This window comes from Peromyscus maniculatus, chromosome 5 (assembly GCF_049852395.1).
Source record: "Peromyscus maniculatus bairdii isolate BWxNUB_F1_BW_parent chromosome 5, HU_Pman_BW_mat_3.1, whole genome shotgun sequence".
NCBI classification, from domain to species: Eukaryota; Metazoa; Chordata; class Mammalia; order Rodentia; family Cricetidae; genus Peromyscus; species Peromyscus maniculatus.
The window spans coordinates 124457149-124469468 of NC_134856.1; the positions used below are offsets into that span (position 1 = coordinate 124457149).

General features: G+C 36.6%; 1 protein-coding gene across 2 annotated transcripts in view; it reads right to left on the reverse strand.

Annotated features, from left to right (window-relative positions):
* Positions 1-12320, reverse strand: part of Ranbp9 (RAN binding protein 9) — a 91609-nt gene that overhangs the window by 37135 nt on the left and 42154 nt on the right. For both annotated transcript variants that reach the window (XM_006972819.3, XM_076573239.1), the window contains exons 3-4: positions 5274-5326; positions 4001-4168 (exon numbers count right to left, since the gene is read on the reverse strand). In XM_006972819.3, the coding sequence (XP_006972881.2) occupies positions 4001-4168; positions 5274-5326 (221 nt within the window). The remainder of the gene's footprint in view (positions 1-4000; positions 4169-5273; positions 5327-12320) is intronic.

A 12320-nucleotide genomic window follows, 5' to 3' on the forward strand; every position in this document is an offset into this window, starting at 1 on the left:
TGATCAGTTCAAGGTTATTCTTAGCGACATAGCAAATTCAAACTCAGCTTGTGGTATAAGAGACTCTGTCTCCAATAGACAAAAATAAATAAAAAGCACTTTTAGGTGAAAGGAACAGACATTTTCTGTTAAAAAAAAAAATGAACAAAAGCAAGTATAGTACTTATTTTTAAAACAAAACACAGTTTTTTGACAGGACGTAATAGTAATGCATGCCTGTTATCCTAGCATTCAGGAAACTGGGGTACAAGGACCTCAATATGAGGCCAGTCTGGACTACATACTGAAACCCTACCTCAGAAACAGAACAAAACAAAACAAATCTTGAAGAATGGAGGTTGCTCCTGGATGCCTCAACAGGAATTTCAATACAGCCACGTGCCAAATACAACTGGAACACTGTAATGGCATAAGTATACTGGTATTCTTAACTACAAAGAATAAAAAAAAAAACAAAACACGAGGCCAGTATTTCTGTAGTATCTCACTGTCCTGTTTTAAAAGACTGACCTCTCCAGTGACGGTCAATGCAACTGTCTAGTTGCACACTGGAAGCAAGCAGCCACCTTAGCACCAGCATCTCTCCTGTTGGGAAAGGCATCTAAAGCAGAAGAGCATCTAGTACTGGGCTGTACCAACAGCAAAGCCATACAACCATAAACTATCTACTCTACGTATTAAAATAATCAAGTTAAAAGACATGGGAAATATAAATACACAGGCTGAACAACTCTAAGCTGAAAATCCAAACTCTAAAACCAATGATGCTATTAGTGTCAGATCCTACCTCAACACACCTAATAGATCATATTCAAAATGCAGGCACACCTAAAGTAGGTCATAATATTATTTTCATGTTGTGTGTGTAAGGCATATGTGAAACCTGAATGAATTTCCTGTTTACACTTGGGTTCCATCCCAAAGAGATCTCATTTTATATATGTATATATTACACACACATACACATACATACACAGACACACACACCTCCTACAGTCCAAAATCTGAAATGTTTCTCGTCCTAAGCATTCAGATAAAAGGTGTGATGTATTTTTTTTAATATAAAAATAACGCTTTGTGGTTGGTAAAGCTCTGTTTTTATGACTCTTACCATAAGTAAACTCTGTTCACCTGTCAAAGGAAAGCAAAGCCGGAAGGGGTTTTGTTTTCATAATTCCATACAAAACATTTTGACTATATTTAGTTTCATGTATAGTGGTTGGGAGCTAAATAGAAAAATTTATACCCAAATCGTCAGAAAATTAAACAATACAGAAAATAAGAGAACATTTTAACAAAACATGACTATCCCATTTTTAACATTTTAAAATGTAGCCTAATTACTTTTCTCAAAGATATGTATTTATAATAAATCTGTCCAAATTTACATTGTTTTACCAAAAATTCTTGTCAATAATTACTAAAGTTTTCGCTCTTTATCAAGAATGCTAATAAAAAAAATCCAAATTAGTTCCAGAGATAACACTTTGGGACATCTGCTAAGTAAGCATCCACAAGCTGTGTGATTCAGGCCACAAAAAGGTGTCTATAAGGAAGTTGGTACTTACTACCACATAAACTTTACTTTTAAATTCCTGACTTGTCAAGAAGCTTTCTGAAATCTTATCTTCAGCTAACAAATGTTGTTTGGTAAGAAAAATATATTACATTTTTTTAAGTTAGTTAAGCTCTATACTTAAGCACCTCTTTTTTTTTTTTTAAAAGCTCTGCATTTCTCTTTATATAGTAAGCACACGTACATTTTGAAAACTTTGCTTGAGACATAAACACAAATCTGCCAGCTTTATTGTATAGTCCCCTCTGAAGATGCCTGTGGGAAGGGCTTGGGACAGGAGCTGAGTAGTACTGGATCTTCTAGACTTTGGAGTCCAGACCAAAAGCATGAGGACCTTTCCTGTAAGCGGCCAACTAGTTAACACTTTCTGCTTTTCAGATAACAGAGTCTCTGTCACCACTATTCAACTCTGCCACTACAGCCATGGAGAACATGTAAATGAAAGGTGTAGCTATGCTCAAGAGCAGCTTTGGCTGTCACTTCTAGAGAAGTGTTCCGTTCACAGGACTAACTTGTTTACCAGCGTCACCTCTGCAGCCCTGGCACCCAGCCTAGAATCTCCAAACAGATGCCCAGCACCTCGAACTTTTCAGGTATCATTTCAGTTTTCACTGATGAGCTTACTGCGGTTCTAAACACTGAGGTGTTACAGGTATTGTTTTTATAAACTTAGAAATGTTCAGGAAGTTGCCCGAGGTCACATGGCAAAGAAGTCAAAAGTCAAAAACAGTCAAGGCTGACTGAAATGGACTCTAACCACTATTATACCACCTATATGCTCAATATTTATTAGATTTATGCACACCACCAAACATTTCAAATTTACAGAAAATCAGAACGTAATTCCATCATTAGGTACCCTTTTCTTAAGCATCTTACCTTTTAAAATGGCTTTCTTATTCAATGAAAAGGTTTGATTTAAATGTTTGTGAAAATCTAATAGGAAAAAAATCACATCACCTGTGATCTTCCCATCTCCCAAAATAAAATTTCTTCTCTGAAAAGTTTAAAAAATTAGTGTTAAAAAGGCTAATCGTGGTTTTCTAAAAATGTCTTGTTTTGCATTTTGAGCTGTCAAACCTAAAAGCAGACTTCCCTTAAGTTTAAGATCTTAAACATTTGTAAGCAGCCAGAACAAGACTAGTATCAGTTAATTACTTTGCAAATAATCTTCATGGGTCTTTAACATGATACATGGATGAGAATATAAGACCTTTCTTTGTAGACCTGTAACAACTTTCAAGTCATATAAAAAAGTTTCAGAATTAAAAAAAATTCTAAGTGACAAGATTAAGCTGGACAGAAATGCTGATTTTACACTTGGATTGTGCTGGGGCACTACAGAAGGCTGCTGCAATGCAAACTGAAATTTAAATTCTCTTCTCTGCAATGTAACCCAAATGTCTGTCATTCAAGAAATTCCATTATAGATGAGTAGACTACTTGCAGTCTAACTTTCAAAACACTATTCACAAATAAAACTGTATATGCCCTCTAAGGTTATTTAGTTTTTGCTTCTTTTCACTTGATCCCATTAGAAGTAATATGCTATGAGCATATTAATTTTCCCAATGGTAAAAATGTAAGATTTTAAAAAGTGTTAGTCTTATTACCTTCCATATTTCTTGCAATTTAAACAGAAAAAAAGGCTAGAGAGATGGCTCAGCAGTTAAGAACTCTTCCTGCTCTTCCAGAGATCCAAGTTCGGGTCCCAGCACCCACACTGGGCAACTCACAACCACTAGTAACTCCAGTTTCAGTGGATTCCATGCCTTCATCTGGCCTCCTCCAGCACCCACACATACATGGCATTCACTCACACAAACATGTCCATGTGTACACATAAAATAAAAATATTTTTTTAAAGGAAAAAACTACTAATAACAACTACACACAATGCTAATGAGCATACCCACATTCAGTTAAAGCCTTTAATTTCCTATTATTCTTACAATGTTTCTTTGTTCCATTAACGTATTTTAGCCCATGTCTTTTGCTTCTGTTATATTCTTAATTCGGTCCTGTGCAACAAACAGTCTGAGACACCATCCTTCAGCAATCACCATTAGCGTATTTAACCTTTAACTATGTCCATCCTGCTCTTTTACTAGATGTACTGAGCTGTTTACTCCCTTTAATTGTTCGCCCACACTATTCTTAGAACTGAACTTTTCTTTTAAATTGTACTAGAGAATTAGATAACTAGTAAAGATTCTTTTTCAAGCCAAACCTGGAATTTCTATCATTAGAATGAATGAAATAAGTTAGCTTTTACAGGATATGAATTTTTATCACTTAACACCCATATGGACAGACTAAAAAGGCATCTATCCATTAAACAGAATCACATAATAAATATAACCATCATCCATTAATAAACTAATCACAATATTGGGCCACTGTGCATGCAATACATCTCAGTACCTAAACTATGTCCATTCTTCGTGTAAAAGCAGGTATTGTTGATAAGATTAACACAACAGCCAATGACATCACCAGTTGTAAAAGTTGGTCCATACGGTTGTCCAGTTCCAGAAGAACAAAACGAATGTCCATCATCCCCATGGTAACCATATGAATGTTTATCCCAACCTAGGGAGATAGGTTCAGTATATTTACAATGAAGAACAAAGCTCCTGAGCAGTCACTTATTCACTGATGTTGTAAGATAAGCCAGAACAGTACAACAGATAATATACGAATAAAATCTCCAAATGTATATCTACATTCTCAACAACTATACTATAAAGTGATTTCAGCATTAAAATGTTGTCTAAAACATTAAGGAAAATAAACTCACCACCCACAACACTAAAAAGAAGTACTGAAGAGAAAGGATTCCTACCAGGAACATGAACATAAACACAGCAGGGAATGTTTTTCCATGTATTACTTCTTTAGCTAATATAACAAAGGAATTTTGCTTTAATATGAATAACACACATATACTTTAATGTAAAATAGACTATAATTTTCATTTACCACAAATTTCTCCAGGCTGTGATCCATATATAAAAAGTCATATAATTTGTGATCTCTTTACACACTCAACTACACACATTCTTATTTATTACAACACTTCACTTAAACTCTCTTAACTTTTAGCAAAAATGCACAATGAAAGCACATCAAGTTACACAAGAATATAATTAGATGGCAGTGGTACTGGCTTGGTATGTTCCTGTTTCAGTGTATTTCCTGTAGTTCTGCATAGGTCAGTTTGCATTTTACATAAAAAAGATTTCCTCTACTACTGACTTTTAGCATCAGGAGACAGAATAAATTCCTTCTGCTAACCAGTTCTCATACAGCTTTCCACATCGCCCACAGACTGCTGAGCTCACTTCTGTCAACTGTCTATACTCTCACAAGGTCATACAACTAATATGGGTTAAAGGCTGGGATGTGACTGGTGACAATAGAACCAGTCACATTAAAATGTTCCAAGTGGCTGATGCAAGTTAAAAAGGACAAAACATTAACAGAAAAACAAAGCATGGGTATTATGCTATGTTAAGTTCTGCAGAAAAACATGAAATTTAAATACACATTCCACTTAGAATTCACAACATAAGTGATCGATTTTTTTTTTAAAAAAAAAATCAGTATCTTTTAGCTATTTCAATTACTTTGAAATTTTAGCCAGAAATGTCAGTCCTAAGACTCTAACAATACTGTAATTCACTTGCAAGTGTACCTGGTAGTCTATTCATGTTCACACCTTGAGCAGAAAGACCAATTCCCATGTAGCTGTTGGAGAACAAAGGAAAGGAAATGCAGGTTATTACAGTCAGGTATGGACCAATCACTAAACACTCTAAAACATAATCAGAACCAAGCACAAACTGAAGCTCCTAAGGTAGCAATGGAAATATTATTACAATATATGCCATAGCAACAAAGAACATTATTAACCAATAATAAAACCTAGATTCTCAGCAAACTACAGCAATCCCTCATATACATATTAAAAACAGTCCTAAGGGCTGGAGATGGATGGCTCAGGAGGTGAGATGACCCCATGGCCAAGCTTGGTAACTTGAGTTCAATCTTCAGGACCCATGAAGGAGAAGGAGAAAACTGCCTTTCTGAAGTTGTCCTCTGACCTCCATACACACAAAGTGCCAATACTACATTCTAAGTGCCAACAGGAAATCTGAAAGATTTCAAATAACTTCATGATATAACCTTAGGGCTTTGGGAAAACTACCATCAGTAGAAGGAAAGAAATAATTAATTATAATAAAATTAATGAATTAGAAACTAATAATACACATTATTAATGACACCAAGTTACTTCTTTGAAAAGATTAAGATCTGTTAACCCTTTGCCAAATTAACAAAAAAGGGCCCAGTTTTAAAAAATTAGAGATGAAAAGGAAGCCTTTAAAACATATACCAATATAGTTCAGAAAGTTACAAAGACAAACCTTAAAAACTAAATTAGAAAATTTAAAGAAATGGAATAATTTCTTCTACACATGTATGACCTATCAAAATTAAACCGAAAGGAGATGAATATTTCCAACAGATCTATAAGAAGTAGTGTGGCCGGGCGTTGGTGGCGCACGCCTTTAATCCCAGCACTCGGGAGGCGGAGGCAGGCGGATCTCTGTGAGTTCGAGGCCAGCCTGGGCTACCAAGTGAGCTCCAGGAAAGGCACAAAGCTACACAGAGAAACCCTGTCTCGGAAAACCAAAAAAAAAAAAAAACAAACAAACAAAAAAAAAAGAAGTAGTGTGACAGAAAAGCAATTTAAAAATAGTGAGATGTCTCATCAGGTAAAGCTGCTGGGACTCACACAAAGGAATAAGGAGCTAACTCCCCACAAACTATTCTGTCCATTACACACCACTCCTATAATTAAATGTCACAATTTCTTAGTTAAAAAAAAAAACAAAAAAAAAAAACTCCTAACTAATCAAAGTCCAAGTCCAAATAAACTGACTACTGGATTCTGTAGGAACTTCAGAAACAAAACACCAAAGTATCCCAAATGTTTCCATAAAATAAAAAGGGACAGAACACTACCAAATTATTTTTATAAAGCCAGTATTAATTCTGACACCAGTACCAGATAAAGACATTAAAAACAAAATAGAACTATAGGCCAATCTCTCTGATGGATATATGTGGTGTTTTGAAGAAGAATGGCCCCAATAGGCTCATACACTTGAATGCTTAGTCACCAGGGAGTGGAACTCTTTGAAAGGATTAGAAGGATTTGAAGTAAGGCCTTGTTGGCAGGTTTGTCACTGAAAGGATTAGAAGGATTTGAAGTAAGGCCTTGTTGGCAGGTTTGTCACTGGGGATGGACTTTGAGATTTCAAAAGCCTATGCCAGGCCCAGTCTTGCCTCTGCTTGGCTGCTTGTGGATCAGGATATTAAACTCTCAGCTACTCCTCCAGCACCATGTGTGCCACCATACTCTTGCCATGATGATAATATGGACCAACTTCCAAGACTGAAAGCAAATGCTTTCTAAGAGTTGCCTTGGTCATGGCACAGTTCACAGTAACAGAACAATAAGAAAACAAAGATACACAAAAGGGGAGGGAGGGATGGGAGAAAAAACCAACTCAGCAAAATATTTGCAAACTGAATTGAGAAACACTGATCGAGATTATCATCATGATCAAGATGATAATTCCAGAGACACTGGGACTATATAAATGGACAAGGACAGAAATCACATGATCATCCCAAGAAATGCAGAAAAGGCTTTTGAAAGTACTGTTTCATGATAAAAGTCTTGAAGAAACAGAGTATAAAGAATGTAACTCCACATACTGAACACTATGTACGATAAACCTACAGACATTACACTAAATGGGGAAGACAAAAGCATTTCCACTAAAACCAAGAGCAAGACAAAGCTATCCTCTTCTTAACTCACTCTTTTGTTGTTGTTTTGTTTGTTTGTTTGTTTTGAGACAGGGTTTCTTTGTGTAGCTTTGTGCCTTTCCTGGGACTCACTTGGTAGCCCAGGCTGGCCTTGAACTCAGAGATCCACCTGGCTCTGCCTCCCGAGTGCTGGGATTAAAGGCGTGCACCACCACCGCCCGGCTCAACTCACTCTTAATAAGGTACTGGGAGTCTTAGCTAGAGAGTAAGACAAAAATTACACAAAATGGACACAGATAAGGAAGAAGTCACTCCTGACTTGCAGAGTGTATGATTCTAAATATAAGAGACCCTAAAGCCTCCACCAGAAAGCTTTTAGAACTGACAACTCTGGAAAGTTGGCAAGATACAAAATTAACATACAAAACCAAGTAGCCTTCCTATATACCAAGGAAGCTATCAAGGAAAGAATCCCACTCACAGCCAAGGTGAATACACACACACACACACACACACACACACACACACACACACACACACACACACACACACACACACCCCTACCTTGAAAAAAAGACTAACCAAAGTAAAGAGCTCTAGTCATTTATGTTTCTGCATCTCTGTGAGTGCAGGTAGATGTTAAAAGACAACACCTATGAGTTGGCTCTCTCATAATGAACTCAGGTATTCAGGCTTGTCAGCAAGCACCCTTACTTGATGAGCCATTTCATCAACCCAGGAAACTTTCAAACATTCAAAACTGAAAACAGGAGAAGATAGAACGACTTTCCATACTCATGGACTGAAATAATTCTGTAAAATGACTCTCCTAATCAAAATAATCTAGAGATTCAATGCAAATCCCATCAAAATTCCAATGCCACTCTTCATAGAAATTGAAAAAAAATCTATTTTAAATTTCATTCAAAAATTCAAAGGATTTCACTTAAGGGCTGGAGATGGCTCTGCAGTTAAGAGCACTGGGAGGATCCAGGTTCAATTCCCAACACTTGTATAGCAGCTCACAACTGTGTGTATCTCCAGTTCTAGGGGATCCAATGCCCTCTTCTGGCCTCCATGGGCACCAGGCAAGCATGTGGTACAGACAATGCTGACAAAACAACATTAAAAAGACCTCACTCAGGGTGGTGCTTCGTTATTTCCCACTGACTGGGTCTAGCACTGCTTAGACAGTGGAGCATACCTATGAGGGATTGTTACCTAGATTTCGGGTGGGACTGTGCCATCGGATGGGGTCCTAGACTGAATAAAAACAAGAAAGAGAACTGAGTATTCATTTATCTTTGTCTGTTTCCTAACTGTGAATGCAATTTCAGCAGGCACCTCCAGTTCCCACTGCCATGACTTCACCAGGAGAGGGCTATAACCTTGAACTCAGAACCAAAACAAATCCTCCCTTCCCAAAACTGCTTTTGCCAGGTATTCTGTCCTAGCAAAGTGTAAAGTCATTCAGACAGACATTCAAACAATCCTGAGTGAAAGTAATGCTGGTGCTCTCACTGCAGCTAATTTTAACTTATAGACAGAGCCTTAGGAAAGCAGTGGCACGGTACTAGTAAGACAGCAACAACAACAACACACACACATCACAGCCATAGGTGGGGGATCCGGCTACAAAGTCATGCAGCTACAGCCACCTGGTTTTTGTTGTGTCTGTCTTTACAAAGATGCCAAAAATACCAAAGCACAAAAGACAGCCTCTTTAACAAATGGCCTTAGTAAATTGGATGTCTACACGAAGAGGAGTGAAACTAAATGCTTATTCTCACTATGCACAAAAATCAACCAACTATATCAAAGACCTTAACACAAGACCTGAAACTCTGCAACTGCTTAAGGAAAAAAACTAGATAAAATACTTCAAGACACTAGCTAAGGCAAGGACTTTCTAAATAGGACTCCAGTTACCTGGAAACTAATGCCAGCAAAAACAAATGGACCTCATGAAACTTAAAAAAAAGAGTCTCCACACAGCAAAGAAAACAGTTAATTGAGCAATCTACATAATGAATCATTGCCAGCTATAATCCAATAGATTAAATAACTGGACTATATAAAGACTAAAATCACAGTAAGTCAAGCAACCAAAACAAAATGTGCTATGTAATTGAACACAGTTGTCAAAAGAAATACAAAGCATCAATAAATACTTACAAAGTGTTTAAAGTTCTTAGCCATGAGGGAAATGCAAATCAAACTACTCTTGAGAGTCTATTTTCAGTCAGAATGTTTACTGAAAGCAAGTGATGCTGCCTTCATCTCCGTTTTTTTCCAGACAGGGTCTCTCACTGAACTTAGAGGATGCCATTTAACTAGAGTGGTTGGACAGTGAACCCAGGATCCACCTTTACCAGAACCCTACCACAAGGAGTGACAGACAAAAGCCACCATATCTAGGTGAGGATCTCAAGCAGGCCTTCCTTCACGCTTGGAGAGTCTGAATTTTCCCCACTGCACTATCTCAACAGCCTGGGAAACATTTTCTTCAGTGATACAGCATAACTGCTGCACTGATAACTGATGATAGTTGTGGGCAATATCATATTATCTCTAGGCAGGAGGTCCTGAGCTATGTAAGAAAGCTAGCTAAACATGAGCTTGAAATACTGAGCCAGCATGCAGTGTTCCTTCATGACCCCTGCTCTTACTTCTCTCAATGATACTGTGGTCTGGAAGTGTAAACCAAATAAACTCTTCTCTCCTTAAGTTGCTTTTGGTCAGAGTATTTTTATCAGACAACAAATTAGAACACCTATCTTTAATAGTTAACTTCGATTATGTATTTCTTTTGTGGAGATTATTTTGTTCTACATTTTATAAATTAGCAGCCTTGAGTCCCTTGTTTAGATTTTTATCAGTTTGCTCAGTTTTAGAAAATTGTCATACAGAAACCCCAAGGTGGGGGATGAAGAGATGGCTCAGCAGGTAAGAGCACTAGCTCCTCTTCCAGAGGACCCAGGTTCAGTTCCTAGTATCCACATGGCAGCTCACAACTGTCTGTAACTCCAGTTCGTAGGGATCTGACACACCTTCACACCAATAAAATAAAGTTAAATTATTAAAACAAACAAAAACAAAACAAAAAAACAAATCAATGCTAAAAAACAAAAAACATCAAGGTGTGTATTTTTAGTATAATCTTATTAATAATTTCAAATATTTTGCACGAATTTGACATCTTATCCAAAAAAGAATTCATATCCCATTTGGGGGGATTCTGAAGTTTCACTCCTTTTAGAAACATTATTTTGTGTTATTTACTATTTCCCCCATAAGTTCCTCTATATTTGTTTTGAAAAACTATAATCCTAAATGGCTGTTTTAGAGAGATGAAAAGATTTCAGCAGTATAGATTATATATAAGTTTCATCAGAACACATTCATTTGTGTTTAATTATTTGAAATATTGGCCTTACTCTTTCTTGTCTTGCTCCACCCCACTGATCTTCCTCTCCCCAACTAAGTCATTTTCTACTCTTGTTCTTTTTTTTTTTTTTTTTTAAAGATGACCCATTGAATTTAAAAGCTTGCTGTAATCAAGACACTCCCACAGACCTAATCACAGGTCAATCTGATTTAGGAAATTCTAGATGACTCTAGGCTTTATCAAGCCGACAATAAAGACTTTCTAGGACAATACACAATTTTCAAAAGCTTATAAACACCAACAGAAGCTGGGAAGGTTTAAAACGAGTAAATATAATACACCTCCTAAATGAAAAACTAAAACAGCAAACTGAATCCAATTTGTAAAAAGTCCAAGTTGACTACAACTGTATCATGACTTAAAATGTCATTTGATAATAATGTTCAGCCACCATTCCTCACAAAACATCCAGTAAAGTAATAAAAGGAAATTAAATATAATACTCTGTTTTCCTCAACTCCAATACAACCCCCACACAAAACAATAGCCGTGAACCACAGTGAAGTAATTTCCATTACAAACAGGAGCAATGAGCAGCTTGTAACAGTTCAACATTGTTTTGGAGATCTTAGAAAGCCTAATATAAAACAAAAAATAACCAGGAAAACACTAAAAGACAATGTATTCACTTGTAATTGGTATAATTATATACATACAAAACCACAGAAACTATTCAAAGAATTTAAAATTAGCTAGGTATTTTAGAAGAGTAACTGGATATTAAAGAAATAAATTTTAACTGACTTCCAGCAATAGTCAGTTGAGAACAGGAGCAATGTATTAATCACAAAAACTACCCAATATTAAAAAAGTTTTGTGGCAAAGCTCAAAAAACAATGTAGCAAATCTCTAGGCACAACACATATCTAGATAACTTGACAACATATAAATATTTTTCTAAAACAGCGATCCTCAATCTTCCTAATGCTGTGACTCTTTAATACACTTCCTCATGTTGTGGTGACCTCTAACCATAAAATTATTTTTGTTGCTACCTCATAATTGCTACTTCATACTTCTTCATGACTCTTAATGTAAATATCTGTGTTTCCAATGGTCTTCCCTGTAACAGGGCCGTTCAACCCCCAAAGATCATTCAACCCATTGTTCTTCATGTACACATAGTACATTTCAAGGCACATTCCAATCCAATTTCTTAATCCAGAAGAAAATGATTTTAAAGTTTACATATACAAAGATAGAATTCCAGAAAAGTTGAAGCTTAGGTAAATAGAAGCCCGTTCCCTGCTAATAACTTTTAGTTAATGAAAATTCCCAAGAATATTACTAGTAAGAGCTTGCTGTGAGTGAGGCCAGGGTGACAAGACAGGAAGAGACAACTGGAGGCTGGGGGCAGATTGGTAAGAAAGCCCACACACCCTGTGCTGTTTCCAGATTGCAGTCCCAGGCCAAGCTCACAGGAGAAAACAGGTTGTGACTGTGTGTACTCCC